The sequence below is a fragment of the Portunus trituberculatus genome, chromosome 24 (genome assembly GCF_017591435.1).
Source record: "Portunus trituberculatus isolate SZX2019 chromosome 24, ASM1759143v1, whole genome shotgun sequence".
NCBI lineage: Eukaryota > Metazoa > Arthropoda > Malacostraca > Decapoda > Portunidae > Portunus > Portunus trituberculatus.
This window is the reverse complement of record NC_059278.1, coordinates 4,536,441-4,552,683: the sequence shown is the minus strand read 5'-3', so window position 1 is coordinate 4,552,683 and position 16,243 is coordinate 4,536,441. Positions and strand designations below refer to the sequence as shown.

At 40.9% G+C, this 16,243-nt stretch overlaps 2 protein-coding genes across 2 annotated transcripts in view; both read left to right on the top strand.

Annotated features, from left to right (window-relative positions):
- The window catches only part of LOC123508470 (microtubule-associated protein futsch-like), a 153,700-nt gene extending 146,989 nt beyond the window's left edge, over nucleotides 1-6,711 (top strand). The window contains 2 exon segments of the mRNA XM_045262222.1: nucleotides 3-950; nucleotides 1,288-6,711. Coding sequence (XP_045118157.1) covers nucleotides 3-950; nucleotides 1,288-1,457 — 1,118 coding nt within the window. The 3' untranslated portion in view covers nucleotides 1,458-6,711.
- A 5,220-nt stretch (nucleotides 6,712-11,931) lies between these two features.
- LOC123508208 (regulator of G-protein signaling 7-binding protein-like) overlaps nucleotides 11,932-16,243 on the top strand; it is a 252,409-nt gene continuing 248,097 nt past the window's right edge. Inside the window, exon 1 of the mRNA XM_045261743.1 lies at nucleotides 11,932-12,467. The gene's annotated coding sequence lies outside the window, so the exon portion shown is untranslated. The remainder of the gene's footprint in view (nucleotides 12,468-16,243) is intronic.

Sequence of the window (16,243 nt, the reverse complement as noted above, 5' to 3'; positions counted from 1 at the left end):
CGTCCCTCACACTACAAGAAAATATTCTGGACATGGGCCACCAGGTACGCCAAAGAGTTTTACAACTTGGACGAGTGAGGAATCACTCAGCGGCGATCCGACGGTCATCACACGCACCACCCGTACTACCATCAGCGACAGTGATACCGATGCTTCAGAGGGAGTGGTCACCAGCACAGTCACCAGTGTTACGCGGCGACTTATGAGTGATGACGCCTCTGATAAAGATGAAAGACCAAGATCTGCAAGCAGTGATGCTCAAGCGTCTAGCAGCGAGCCATCAGGATTCGGCCCCCAATACGGAGCGACCGGGGCTCAATACCAGGAAGAATATGATGATGAGCCTGTCTACGAGTTCCGTCCACCTCCCGGAGGTCCACTAGAACCGTTCATGTACGGCGAACACGAGGGAGATTTCGATAACGGGAACCTGCCGTCAAGAGCGAGGGTTCCCTCAGCTACTGAGGCTGAAGACAAAATCAACATGAACCAAACACAAACGAGTTCTTCCGTCACTACTACCGTCGTAAGACAACAAGTAGCTACGACGACGAAGGGGAGTGCAACTACGTCTTCAGCTCCGACCTCTTCTACAACAACGTCCACCTCCTCGGCAGCAAAGGAAGCTAAGGAAACGTTACAAAAGTGGGGAAAGCCACTTGGCCTGCCATCACCCGTGCCTTTACCTACGCCACACCCTCCCTCCGACAGTCCAAAGCCGCAAAGTCCTCAGAAGGAACGTAAAACCAGTAGGAGGATTAAACGATCAGGGCCGCCAGTGTACCTAGACTTGGCCTACGTTCCTCACGCTGCCAACCCCAACTATTCTAATGCAGACTTCTTCAGGAGAGTGCGGGCCAGATATTACGTCTTCTCTGGCATCGACCCAGGCAGAGAAGTGTTGGACGCCTTGCTGGAGGCAAAGATGGAGTGGGAAGATAAAGAAATGGGTAAGTAAAAAATTTCAGTACAGTGTACTGAATTTCTTTTGCTTATTAATTTGGTCACAATACGTTATATTCATGTTGCAACCATCAATAATATATTACAATATGCATCAATATATATATATATATATATATATATATATATATATATATATATATATATATATATATATATATATATATATATATATATATATATATAAAATAAAATACCATTTCACCAAAGGATAACACATTTCCCAATGACTTATAAGTATAGAAATGTAACTCCCATGGAAATACAAACCTTACCCTGTGCACTTCACAAACTAAAGCTTAATATGCGTTTTTGTCTTTACAGAAGTTACGATCATTCCCACTTACGATACGGACGCCCTTGGTTACTGGGTCGCAGCCAATGAAGACGCCCTCATTGCCAACAAGATTGACTTGGCTCCGTCAGCCTCCCGCTGCACTATCAACCTGCAAGACCATGAGACAAGCTGCAACGCCTACCGCCTCGAGTTCTAAGCGCCTTTATCTTTCAGAACACCAACACAATCACCGCCGCCCAAAAACATGTACTTAATCACTACCATATCTTTCAAAACTCGACAAGAAATTATCTGAAATAGTAATGTACTATCACAAAATCCGCCAGAACGAAACATTAGAACCATCTTCAGGGACGCCTGATAGGTGGTCCCTCTTCCCTGCTGCCTTCCATAACAACTTAGAGCTCCGAAAATGCCGTCTTTGTTCTCACTTTACGGTAGTTGCTCTTAGCCTTCCAGTGAGCTACTCTGTTACCCCGTGCGCTCCTGAAGGGGTTAAAGTATTTTACTGTAGATTCTCTCCTTCCGTACAGTAGCCATTTGGTGTTGGAAGGAAGACAACCGCTAGACTGATGGAGAATTGTTGTACTGATCTAGGAACGGACAAAACACTGATGGTGATGACGACTATAATGAAACAGATAACCTTTTAGCTGTTATATCTGAAAGCTGTGTCACTGTCAGTAGTTCAACGTACATTAGCATTAACGTAGACAGATATATTTGTCAAATTATACTGTGTGTGCGAGTGTGTGCAGTACTTCTGGGAAACAGTCGGCCTTGTGACAAAAACGGGTGAGGCTACTTCCTTTCCCCTCAACGGTTGACTTCAGCCCCATGTGACTGTTCTACGACATGACGCACAGACCCAAGCTAAACCAAACGGACTCTACTCTGACAAGGAGAAGCAATACATGAACTCTTCGATACGTCCTTGGCTATAATAGGTCTTGAGGTTATATACTTCGTCAGCCACATTATCAGTGATTATTATTAGTCGCTTTTGTGGGGACTCAAGCAATGGCTGACTTCATGAAATAAGTGAAATTATTGAAAAGATGTTTGGGGGATTTGCTCATTTTGTAAAATATATAAAGCACTTATAAGCCAAGAGTGGCGGCTATCTGATATATAGAAAATAAGGCATATTTATTGGAGAGAAAGAGAGAGCGAGAGAGCGAAAGCGAGAGAGCGAGAACATTTAGGAAATTCTTTGTTATCTGTATACTAGTAGTTTATATATAATTCGCTGAGCAGAGAGATAGGGAAATATTTTTATCGGGTGAGACTGAGTCGCTGATCTTCACATTTAATCTTCCACGAGAGAGAGCGAGAGTAAGAGTGCGAGCGATGCATAAAGCGAGCGAGCAAGTGAGTGAGGGCGTCATGTGTGTGAGTGAGCCTCCTGCACCACCACCACCGCCACCACCACCACTAAAACAACCAAACCACATTTCTAAATCATCACTTCTATCATTATTATTATTGATAATATTATTATTACAAACACGACCCCCGCTGTGATGGTAGTGACATACCGAGCTTGCTTTCCTCTGTCGGTCGTGAGCTCAGAGATTCTGTTCTTGTGTCGGCCTTTGGAAGCTTCCTGACTGTACAGAGCGGCTGTGTGCACGTGCTTGGCGTGCGATGCGTGCGTGTGTGTCCGAATGTGTGTGTCTCCTTCAGTACTATTTTACTTTGGTAGAACTTCCTCCGCTGTACCTCCTCCTCCTCCTCTTCATACGCTTCGTTCCTAATCTCTTGCATTTACTGTTGTGTTCTGACGCCGGCCGTTCCTTCCATTCCACCGGAGAGGTCGGGTGGCGGTGAGAGGTTACCGGTCGGCCCCCGAGGAAGACATGTTGGACGCTTCTTTCCCTAAACATACCGGTGCTTGTAGTATGTTCCGCGGCTGAAAGGATGTCATGTACAATCTGCACGGCGTTGTGGACCATGGGGGTGGTCTCTCTGCCCAGGAGAGTGCATGGGTTTCCCGCGTGGTGAAGGTGATAGATTGACTAACCAGGGAAAGATGTCGCTCACAGCTTCCTCGTAGGCTGTCCTAACCCACTGGAGACATCACCAGAGGCAGATAAGACGATATTTATATATACATACACATACATATATTTTGTTGTCTAGGGAATCTCATTATCTGACCTGTTAGTTGAGGTCAACTGCCAGTTGAGCGAAAGAAAGAGTAACTGTGTGAAAGAGAGAGGCATGGAGAGTGTGGTGTCATAGATTACTAAATAGTTAGTGGAAGTACACATCCTACCTTGACCCCACTATGACCTCACCCCAACTCGCCGACTGGTTGTGTCTCCTTCAGTTAGAGCAATCATCCCCCTGTCCTGCCCATCAACAAGGAAAGCCGTGATAGATGAAATGGAATGAAAGAAAACGGACGCTCCTTGTCCGTGAAAGTAAAGACAAGCATGGCGCCTTCCTTGTAAATGCCGCACAGGGTCGTAAAACTTTCCCAGGAAATTCATGACTCGGTGTACTTCTCTGGCGGTCGTCTAAGTCTCAGGGTGGTCCACGTGCGCCGAAGAAAACTAACATCATCTAACACACCCTGAAGGCTGAGACCATCGACGGGGAAGCGTCACCTCGACCCTGTTCGCGGTGTGTGGGCGGCAGGAGGGAGGGGGCTGATGACGTTACTGCGCCACCGCCCTCCTCTCCACCTCCTCCCAGAACATTAAAAATCTTATGTGTTATTATATGTGATCTGATCGCTTTAGGTGCTTCTTATCGGCAAACGAAAGGCCTTCTTGCCCCTGAGCTTAGTGAACCGGAGATGTATGCTTCAGCCTCTTGGCAATAAGTTTACAAGGGTGAAGTCAAAGGAAAAATAACTTATGTTCATAAAAAAAAAAAAAAAATCATTAAATTGATTTGCAATGTCACAGAGAAAGTACATCCTAGAATGACAGAAGAACTTCTGCAATTAAACTTTTTACATTCAAAAGTTCCACACCCAATGTGAAGTCACAAGGAGCGATTGTATCATTCGAAATTGTGTACATTTTTGTGTTAAATATTTAAGTGTGAGTGTGCTGTATTTGATTTGTGGTCTGTCTGACTGAAGAAACGATAATCCTGCTATTCTATTTCAAATTATCATTATTATCATTATTATTACTATCATTACTATTATTATTATTATTATTATTATTATTATTATTATTATTATTATAACTATCATCATTATTATTACTGTCATCATTACCATTATTACCATAAGACCATCCTGGCCTATTTCCAATGCTGGGAGCTGTTTGCCTCAAATTTTATCTGTATTAGGAATAAATTGAACATGTGATATGATAATCATCTACGTTTAAGCTGTTACATTGCGTGATGTGGTGCCGCGAGGAGTGTAAACAATAATAAGACATTCATGTGATCAATTGAACTAAAACCAAAAAGATATATGAAGGATTGTACGGTGCAGCGGCTTTTTAGGCATATTTGTCAGCCATCGTTGTTCCAGTGCGATCGAGACTTTTATGTTGTTGAAAAAATAACCTTTTTCAAAAGAACATTCTGAAGACCCTCGAACGGCAGTATTCCGACCATGATGTCACCTTTTCGTCAATAGCGTGTTTTGAATCTTCGCGTCACTATTTGGGTCGCAAACCTCTCCGATTAATCCATCGTTTCAGGGTCTTCAGAAAGAGGTTCTTGTCATTCCTTATTTCCAGGCTTCATTATATTATATCTAGCCTGTGCACTTTGTCGTGTGTTAAAAAAGAGAAAATCCATAAATATATATAAATATCTATATATAATGACGATAATGTTCGGTCATCTCGGGGTGCATTCAGCAGAGGCCGCTGCCCAGCCTTGGGAATGTTAGGGAGATGCTCTGTATAAATATTCTCTTTGGTAAGGACGCCGAGAATGTAAATTGATATCATCAGTACTTAATTAATGTAACCAAATGCAGTTGTCTGAGTTTGGGTTTGCTTTGTAAAGTAATTCAGAGTAAAAGTAAGATTTCCAATTTACCTCGCCATTTTCGTGTAATGATTGCGAGATACCAGTCACAAGTTTTACCTGACGAGGCGCCCACCATGTGTGTGTGTGTGTGTGTGTGTGTGTGTGTGTGTGTGTGTGTGTGTGTGTGTGTGTGTGTGTGTGTGTGTGTGTGTGTGTGTGTGTTCACAGAGCAGCTCCCTGACCGCTGGTGGGTGTTGCTCCGGGGTGCGCCGTGAGTCGCGTCGTCCGGGCTGTGTTTTGGTGGACAGGGGCGAGTGGGGCTCCTACTTCAACTGCTCCCGTGCTCTCCCCTGCCCCATTTCTCGTCACCCTTTGACCCATCCCTTTTTAATTCCTTCCTCCTGAGTAAAATATCTAGTCTCGTTTCTGGCTACGGATTTACTTCTTTCTCTATTCTTGTTCTTGTTCATCTTTCTTGCCCGTCTGCCTCGTCTTTCCCCCCCCCTCACTCCTACGTTCCTCTGGTGTTCCTTGAAGGCTAATAGGCGTGTCCTACATACATCATTCTGTCGCTGTTTCGAAGATTTATGAAAGCGTATCTTTCTTTAGCTATGTGGAGTGTAACAGGGGAGCCTTCTTCAATTTCTCATTGGCAAAAGCACATCCGAATGCAGGAACGCACCTCTTCCCTCGCTGACGAACGCTTCTTGCCTCATATGAGCGTCAAATGCACCACCAATCGGAGCTTAATTACGGTTTGTTACGCGATTCCCTCTCCCCCACTGGCACCGGCAACTTAAGGTCTCTTGAAACACCAGGAAACTGAGGAAACATGAGGAAAAGTAAAGTAAAAAAGTAAAAACCAATAAAAAGTGTAGAGTAACTAAGCTTCGACGGTATATAGCTATTCCATTAAAATCACTTGACGTTATAGTCTGGTCCTGGAATGCCAAGCGACGTCCTTTCAAGGGTTCAGTAAATATTCCTTCCGTGGCTTCTCCCTTGTCCTTGGAGCCTGAAGAACTTTATATGACTGTGTTTCTCTCAGCCTACAGGAATCGCATGGTTTTCTAGACTCTACCAACCTCACGCCGACGAAGCTTAGTGTGTCTTGAAGCACGGAGGCGGGCGGAGGTCAGCCCCACCGCCCCTTTAGAAACAAAAAAACGCAGCGCCTTATGTAGCCGCCTGCTTAATGCTTCTCGCTCCACGTCCTATTCCCCCTCTAGTCAAATTAAATAAAGAAGGAAACTGTAAAATTAATAAAAAAACTCATTAGAACTCTAGAGATAAAACTATTTCTGCTGACACCTTACCAATGTGACTTGTTTGGCTATTTTGGCTCTTACATACAAGTTCATTATGGTTCATTTTCGCTACTTTATGAATAGGAAAATAAACCTTATTGAACCATCATTTTGGGTTCATAATCGCTGGCCTTGTCACTAATATTACGCATATGTATGGGATATCCTGTGACATTAAAAAGTAGATGAAAAATGCAAGTGTTTCTCATAATCCTTACACCCTTTTCCTGTTTAGTTAGTCGTCTATTCTACGACCTTGTTTGTCCATTTCGAGGAAAGAAACAAAGAGTTGCTTTGTCAGTTACACCTAAACCACCTCCTCTTTATAATTCACCTTCCTAAAAACCTTGGTCCATTTTATTTTGCTAGTCTCTCTCTCTCTCTCGCTCTCTCTCTCTCTCTCTCTCTCTCTCTCTCTCTCTCTCTCTCTCTCTCTCTCTCTCTCTGTCTCAAGATTTACAACCGGAAAAGAGAAACTAAATGTTGTTTAAGGAGACAAAAATGGATTAAAGAGAAAGAAAAACGAAATACTTTGATATAATTCTAGCTACACAAAGATGGACAATAATACTAAAAAAAAGTTGGCAGTGATATTTACTTCTATGTGTGGCTGAGCAGTCTTTAACTCTCCAAAATATTTATAATTTACCTCTACATGGAGAAAGATAATGGAATGTTGAAATATAACATATGAAGTTATACAAAGAATGCTTTAAGTATGTAACGTATGTTGATAAATGATACGTAATACATTACATTGAATGATTTCATAGAAGATACCTAATTTACTAAGTCGTATGCGAATATATGCACGTGTACAATCAGATATTTTGTTTATTGTACTGAGTCCTAAACTAAAAAAAGGAGAAAAACAAAAACAAAGCTAATACAACCATCACTATAAACTGAATGGAAACACAGGCCGGTGCGATGACTGGGTAAGCAGAGGAAAGGTAAGGAGTCTTGAACTTTATCACTACATAATGTAAAGGAGGAGGAGATAGAGGAAGATGGTTCGGCAAACACTTCATAGACTGACACTATCTACCGTTAACATAACACACACACACACACACACACACAGAGAGAGAGAGAGAGAGAGAGAGAGAGAGAGAGAGAGAGAGAGAGAGAGAGAGAGAGAGAGAGAGAGAGAGAGAGAGAGAGAGAGAGAGAGAGAGAGAGAGAGAGAGAGAGAGAGAGAGAGAGAGAGAGAGAGAGAGAGAGAGAGAGAGAGAGATTGAAATCGGCTTGACAGAGATAGATTGAGTTTTTTTCTCTTTCTTTCGCCTTAAAGATCTTGCTAATCAGACTGTAAAGAGTGAGACATCCACTATTTCTGTGAAGTGCAAGGAAAACAAATGTATGAAAAATTAATTGAATGCACCAAATAAGTAAGGAAAAAGCCAAGTTACCCATTCATAAGTTTGGTAATATATTCTTGTAACCATTGCAATATGTAAGTCATATGTATAAAAAACCAAATTAATGAAAAAAAAACTAATAATTCTTTTTAAGGTGAAAGTAATTAATATCAGGAAGACTTCGGATTTAGGAAAGGATCATTATGTCACCAATAAATCTGTATGTCTTCCCACTAAAGAGAGAGAGAGAGAGAGAGAGAGAGAGAGAGAGAGAGAGAGAGAGAGAGAGAGAGAGAGAGAGAGAGAGAGAGAGAGAGAGAGAGAGAGAGAGAGAGAGAGAGAGAGAGAGAGAGAGAGAGAGAGAGAGAGAGAGAGAGAGAGAGAGAGAGAGAGAGAGAGAGAGAGAGAGAGAGAGAGTGAGGCGGGAGGGATAAGGGTAGTAGGCGTCATCAATTCAGAACTGGCAGAAAAAAAATACCCAAAGAAAGTGCCATTTAGAAGATGGAAAAGGCTTTAGGTTAAAAGTTTTGACGAAGTGCATGGAAAGTTACTAAAATCGGCGACAAATTATTATGATAGAGGCGTGAAGAGGACAGCGATCAATCAATGAACTGCCAGGCCATGAAAGAGAGTGCTAAGCGGAATGGAGTTATCGCCGAGAGAGAGAGAGAGAGAGAGAGAGAGAGAGAGAGAGAGAGAGAGAGAGAGAGAGAGAGAGAGAGATATTAGGTGTCTTTCTTCTTTCTGGCTTTTATTTATACATCTTTTTAGCCTCGTTTTCACCGATACAATTTCCCCGAGGTACCTTCACCCTCGTCTCAACTTCCCTAATCACTTGGCCACTGCAGCTCATTTTTCTGTCAATGGGAGAGATGAAATGATAAGATTGTGTTTCTCCTTGACTTATCTTTACTCTGATTAAAAGCTATTGTTCGTGGTTCATTGCTGTTTTGAAGATCTACTGCACGTTCTTATCATATACATCCTGGCAGTAATGAGGGAGTGGTGTGTGTGTGTGTGTGTGTGTGTGTGTGTGTGTGTGTGTGTGTGTGTGTGTGTGTGTGTTGATAAAAGGCATTATTGTGGCATTTTCTCATTCTAATTATGTAATGAACAACTTTATGATTGTTTGGGAAAATGTTAACAAGGAAGGGGAAGGGAAGCTATATTTGCAGGGAATCAGATGGAGAATAACAAGGAGTTCCAAGAATGACAAACACGGTACGTTATTAAAGCGAGAACAATCTTTATACATGATGACCGCCACTGGTTCACCATTTGCCTCATCTCTACTGAGCATAAAATGTATAACTTTTTGTGGCGATCGTGTGCAATATTCAACACAAAGCCTCTTGTAATAATAATAAAAAAAATCTTAACCCCTTCAATACTGGGACATATTATTACCATGAGATTTGTGTGAGATTAGACCATTTTATTGACATTATGAAAGGCCTATGGAGGTGAGCATATTAATGGCCAGAGTCTTCACTATTTGAATCTCCCACATAACTTTCTGAAGCTGCATAAAATCACCAAATAGTAAGCAGAATGAATACTGAAACGCGTCGTAGTACTCAGCGGGTTAAAAGAGGTTCACGTCTATACTCCTTTCGCTTCTCTTTTTTATCCTAGTAACTACAGCGTAAAATAGTTAACGTGTAGTCACAAGGGAAAAAAAAAGTTCTTCATGGAAATATACATAAAAATACTAGACATTTACTCTATTTTTGCATTGATATGAAAATGTTCTGATGCAACTTTTTTATGCACTTTTGTTATGCTGCCAAAGTGAAAACGGACACGTGCCAATAACACGCCGGCCGATGTTTCCCGCTCCTCCTGACCTCATTGTGAACACTTTTCATCTCTTCTGATCGCGCGTGGAAAGCTTCATTTGTTGACCCCCATTCACACATACACTTTGAAATTCTTCTTTCCCGATTCGTGACATTTGAGTACTTATTCATTCCTAGATACAGACACTCGCAACTACTTTTTTTATTTTTTTATTAATACGTTGTGGGGTTTTCACGGGAATTTATGGGCTAAAGGGGATACCTTTTGGGGTACCTCCTATCTTAAAGCCCACCCGCTAGGAAACTGTTGCCCCGAGTGAGGAAGCCCAACCTACACTCGGACCGTGGACAGGATTCGAACCCGTGCGCTTGGAGACCCCTCGGACCCCAAAGCACGCACGGTTCCACTGTACCACGGCGGTTTCGTAACTTCAAATCCATTGATTCTATTATTCACGTTGTTCTTTCAATTTCTTCCTTCATATACCCTACACCCTGTCGCTTGTATTCAATACCTGTCTCATACAGCATAATGTATAGTACACAATATTCGCAATTTTTCAGGGGTGTTTCTAGAAACACACACACACACACACACACACACACACACACACACACACACACATATATATATATATATATATATATATATATATATATATATATATATATATATATATATATATATATATATATATATATATATATATATATATATATATATATATATATATATATATATATATATATATATATATATATATATATATATATATATATATATATATATATATATATATATATATATATATATATATATATATATATATATATATATATAGAGAGAGAGAGAGAGAGAGAGAGAGAGAGAGAGAGAGAGAGAGAGAGAGAACCACAATAAGAACAAACTAGAGCAGAATATTCTTCCATCATCTTCCTCGCTCATGAACAAAACACAATATCCTTTGCAACTTATTCCTCGGGACAATAATCTGTATTGTCATATACTGACAATGTATTGTAAAAGTGTTAAACGAAATAAGTTATGATTTTCTTTACAATAACTTAATTGTTATTACGCATTCCGACCAATCACATTATTTTGCCCTATAATATGCCATTTTCTTTGACTCTAACCCTTCATTGAATGGTGAACTAATAAAATCAGCGGTGTGAGGAAGAACACTTTGTAAGCAGCCTTCAACTGACGCGCTTGTAAATTATTGCTTGATGGACTTTAAAACTAAGATTAATGTGTGGGAAAAAAAAAAAATTATATATATATATATATATATATATATATATATATATATATATATATATATATATATATATATATATGAGAGAGAGAGAGAGAGCTGACACCAGGGTGGTATGATTTACCTTACCAAATTTCCCAAGGTGACCATTTGTTGGGCAGCGCAGAATGGAGAAGAATGGACAGCTGGGCCGACCTTGCCGGCCATGGTCTCAAAGACGACCGGCGAATTCCACACCTAAACACTAAAATTTGGAGTGTCAACAGTGTACGACTTGAATAACAATGGTTAGAAATATATGAGTAATTTATTTACTATCCAGTCTGAGAATGAATGGCATCTTCGTTTTTCTCTTCCTTTATTTTCATATTCTTTTAAAGAAGATCTTGTGTACGTGTTTGACAGTGTTAAATAGTAGAGCTCATCACGAAGAGCCTCCTAAGGACCGGTAGATATACTGCTTCTTGTTCTTTTTAATTACATTATATTTCGCGAAAATCATATTCATTTCACATCTGATTCACTTTTTAGGGAAGGAAACAACAATGTCCTTGCCTCGTGTTAATAATCAGCCTCGTATTCACTTAAAAACATGAAAGGAGTGTGACGTAATACTGAATTCGTATTTTTGTTTTAGATACATATGAATATAATGCAGATACAGGCACATTTTTTTTTTATCTTATACTGTAGCTGTGTAGCGGTGAAAGTGAACTGCAATGCTTCAATCAACTAAGTGCAGTGGAGTTGGTGAACGTAGTGGTGGTGGTGGTGGTGGTGTTACGGTATATTGAAGGGAGCATTAATATTGGTGTTGATATTACAAAAGTAGTGGTAGAGGAAAGAAAAACAGGTAACAGCGATGACATAAGGCAAGGAAAGGAGAAAGGAAAAAAATGGTGGAGCCGAGGGAGGTCGGGAGGAAAAGAGAGACAGGCGGGAACGGAGGGAGCACGGGAGGAGGCGGACTGAGGCAGGATCAGTGTGTGAGCAAGAGTGGTACTGAGCGGTTGTTTCACCCTCCCTCCCTCTCTCTCCCTCGCGCTCACCTCGCACTGCCGAGGCCCCTGCTGAGATTAATCCACCCACCTTCCCTCCGACACTCACTCGGAGAGGTGTTAGTTTGATAAATATTAAAAAATCATAACAAGAGTGGATTTGTCCCAAACTCGCTAGTGAAAAGTTTAATCCACTTCATTTTTTGGAGTCGGTGCTGCAACGTTTCATGATTTATGTGTTTATGAGTATCAAGCCGCCCGGGAGGGAGAGAGAGAGAGAGGAAAAGTTGTAGGGGCGTGATAAAGTGATAAGAATAAAGACGAGTTTCCGTGCACAGATAGACACCACCCCTTGTTTGTGTGCCGCGAAGGAATTGAAAAGTCATCAACTCATTTTAATAGAACCATTCCACTCTGTTACGGATACCGCGGTAAGGCCAAGCTAGAAAATAAACAGAACTTAGACATCGGCTGGAGGCGCTTTCCTTCGTCCCCCTCCAGCAGGGGGATGGTGTGACGGAGAGGAAGCACTGAGTGAGTAGTGAAATCTGTATATCTACTGCTTCCTCCTGCTGTCTTTTCTGAAATATATAAAACGTAAGAGAGACGAAGGAAGCCACTTATTATTTTGTTAGTGAAATGATCGGTACACTGATAATTTTTTTTTTTTGCATTCAAGAAAATTATTTATATTTTCTTAAATTTTTCTTCTGAAGGCAATCCAAGTTCTTTTTCTTTTTCTTTTTTTTTACTGTCACATTCAATCAATAAATTTATCAGTGAGCTCATTGTAAATATTGTACATCTAAACAGACTAGCAATAACAAACAAAGAGTCAGTCAATAACAAACACAGTCACAGTCTCAGTGTTCCGGCAAGAGCGTCACTGCGGACTGTGTGACGCCAAGAGATGGGAAGCGCAGATCTAAAAGGACGAGAGACAAAACCAGTCTAATTGTGAAGTGAATTTTAAGACCAGAAGAGATGGAGTCAGAATAACAAAATGAGAAAACACGCTGTCTACATCAATGGAGAGAGAGAGAGAGAGAGAGAGAGAGAGAGAGAGAGAGAGAGAGAGAGAGAGAGAGAGAGAGAGAGAGAGAGAGAGAGAGAGAGAGAGAGAGAGAGAGAGAGAGAGAGAGAGAGAGAGAGAGAGAGGTGCAAAGGACAAAGTGACATTCAAACGCAAAAATATGCTGTACATGAACTAATCACAAAGGTCTAGTGTGTTATTTAGACTTAGAATAATGAAGCAAAAATGTCAACCTATCAACCCTCGCACGCTTCATATTTGTACTTCAAAGGCCAACCAATCACAGGCCTTCAAAAATCACTCACTTATCCGGAGTCACGTTTTTTCCAGCTCGAATCGATTCCACAGGTTGTTTAAGGTGACATTTTTTTCTCAGTCACGTAAAATTTTCGAGTATCTGCGTAAAACCAACGCCTGCACACCTTGAGCCGTGGTGGTGGTGGTGGTTGGTGGTGGTGGTTGATGGTGGTGATGGTGGTGGGGATGTTTGTCGAGGTAGTAGTAGTAGTAGTAGTAGTAGTAGTAGTAGTAGTAGTAGTAGTAGTAGTAGTAGTAGTAGTAGTAGTAGTGGAAATAGTAGTAGTAGTGGTAGCAGTTGTTGTTGGTGGTGATTTTTGTAGTTGTAATATTATTATTATTATTATTAGTAGTAGTTGTAGTAGTAGTAATAGACTAGTAGTAGTAGTAGTAGTAGACTAGTAGTAGTAGTAGTAGTAGTAGTAGTAGTAGTAGTAGTAGTAGTAGTAGTAGTAGTAGTAGTAGTAGTAGTAGTAGTAGTAGTAGTAGTAGTAGTAGTAGTAGTAGTAGTAGTAGTAGTAGTAGTAGTAGTAGTAGTAGTAGTAGTAGTAGAATAGTAGTAGTAGTGAATAGTAGTAGTAGTAGAATAGTAGTAGTAGTAGTAATAGTAGTAGTACCACCACCACCATCATCACTATCACCAGTACAGCTATACTCGTAAGCCCCACTATCTTAAACAAAAAGTATCAAATTTCCTCCCTTTAAATAGAGCGTCTACTTCACGTATCCTTGACCATGATATTTTCAGCCCAATGTTTCAGTCGCTCTCCAATCTTTGTAAACACCACAACGCCCCGCACACCACCACACGCCACGCCACACCAGGGGTATCTGTAACAACAACAAACTTAGGGTCTCGCTATCAACACAGGTGATAACCACTAACACTACCTCTGACGGTAACTACAAACATTCCTCTCATTATCACTATTACAACACTGCTATGCCTCACTTCCACCACTAACACGTCTAACTTCTCTTCCATCCATCATCACTGTAACTGCTTCTTCTCACCATCACTCGAAACCAGTAACGTAACCAACATTGCTACCTCTCACTACCACCACCACTACTATCCACCACCACTGCCTCGAAATCGGTTGGAAGCTCCTCAAGTCTGGCCCCCTTCCCGACTCCCCGCTGAAGCCTTCACCTGTCCGCTCACCTGTCCGCACTTGATGGATAAATGAATATCTGTCTCGCGTTATACATGCGAGCACCAGCTGCTATGGCCACGGTGGGTAGGGAGTCGTCCTTCACCTGAGACGGGATGTGCAGGCAGACATTAGCGAGAAGGATGAGGATAGTAGGAAAACGATGATCTCTATCAGTATTATGAGTACTTGCACACTACCACCTCCATTACCACTCAGTGCGAACCATCGACATCTTTACTTCCTACGCAACAACTTCCCAAAGGTTCATTTCCCTCACGTATTTTTGACCTAAAGGATTTCGGTTCTTTCCTCAATAAGAATAAATGAATAAATAAATAAGTAACATGAGAGAGAGAGAGAGAGAGAGAGAGAGAGAGAGAGAGAGAGAGAGAGAGAGAGAGAGAGAGAGAGAGAGAGAGAGAGAGAGAGAGAGTCTCCTAATATAAACTTTTAAGTTAGATTAGGCGAAGTTGAAAAAATATTATAGGAAGAATAATTTTGAATGGAAATTTCATGGGGGAAATCTTCGTGCATTGAATGTTCATGTAGGTTCTTCGTAGGTTGAATAAGTTGGATGGAAGTGAAGCAGACAGCTTTTACCGTTGGTCTATTTCCTTGGTTTTCGTAACTCTCTATCAACACAGCCGCCTCACCGATGCTCCACCTCTACTTCCTACCACTTCTTAAAATGCAATACTATAATCTATAGAGATGATTTATTGAATCACTCGCGCTTACGAAATCATGTAACAATAGGAGCAACAGTGCAAGAAAGAGGCGGGGAGAAAAAAGAAAGGGAGAACGAAGATAATTAAGAGAATGTGTAAATATTTACTTTGTTTATAGGCAGACAGAAAATACACAAGTTGATTATATATAAGTAATGGATGAAATATATCTACTTATACTTAACTTAAGGGCGTATGAACGCGCTAACACACACACACACACACACACACACACACACACACACACACACACACACACACACACACACACACACAAACACACACACACACTTTTCTAGTATACACAGCCGTCGGAAACGTGTGTACATCAGGTTATTTATGAGATTAGTTTAAGGTTTCTTCCCTTTAACCACTTCACGTCCCTTCCTCTCACCCAGTCTCTCTCCCTTCCTCAGTTAAACAAGATATAGTATGGCTGACACTTCCCCTGACTTCGAGAGTGTCAGCTGATGGGTGAAACTTTATATCATGCTTTCATATTATTCTTTTTTATTATCATGTCTACAGAACTGAATGGTAGGAATACATGCAAAAATAAGACTGACTGTGTTACTCACTGATACTTGCAAGTGTTTCATATTCTGTGTCGAGTCCCTAAACAATGCCATGTCATCTCCATCGATGCAGTACAATTTAGTTCTGGGAATGTCTTGATGATTATCTCAAGAGTCAGAGAATGGTGGACAAACAGTAAAAGTTCAATGGCCTCTTCCTCTTCCTCCTCCTTGGACAGTGTGTTGTGTTATCCAAGTTCAGTGACCTGTTTCTCCTTTTCTATTTTGTTTTCATTTTGTCCTCTATGGCGGACAAAATGAAGTATTCTGGACCAGCAGGCCATAATCATTAACTCCTGCTTCACCTTAACCTGTCTACTAAAACACTGCCGATGCAAATATTGTACTTTGCAATACAAATACATGTCATAACTGTCTACTTTGTTATCTAAATATCGAATAGCTGTTTAAGGAACTTTATATTGTTTAAGGAACTTCCATATTGACGTAGGCTTCAAACATGGCCTCTGGTAAAGTGATTTACAAAGAGGTACAAAGGTTTATTCAGATTAAGAGAATG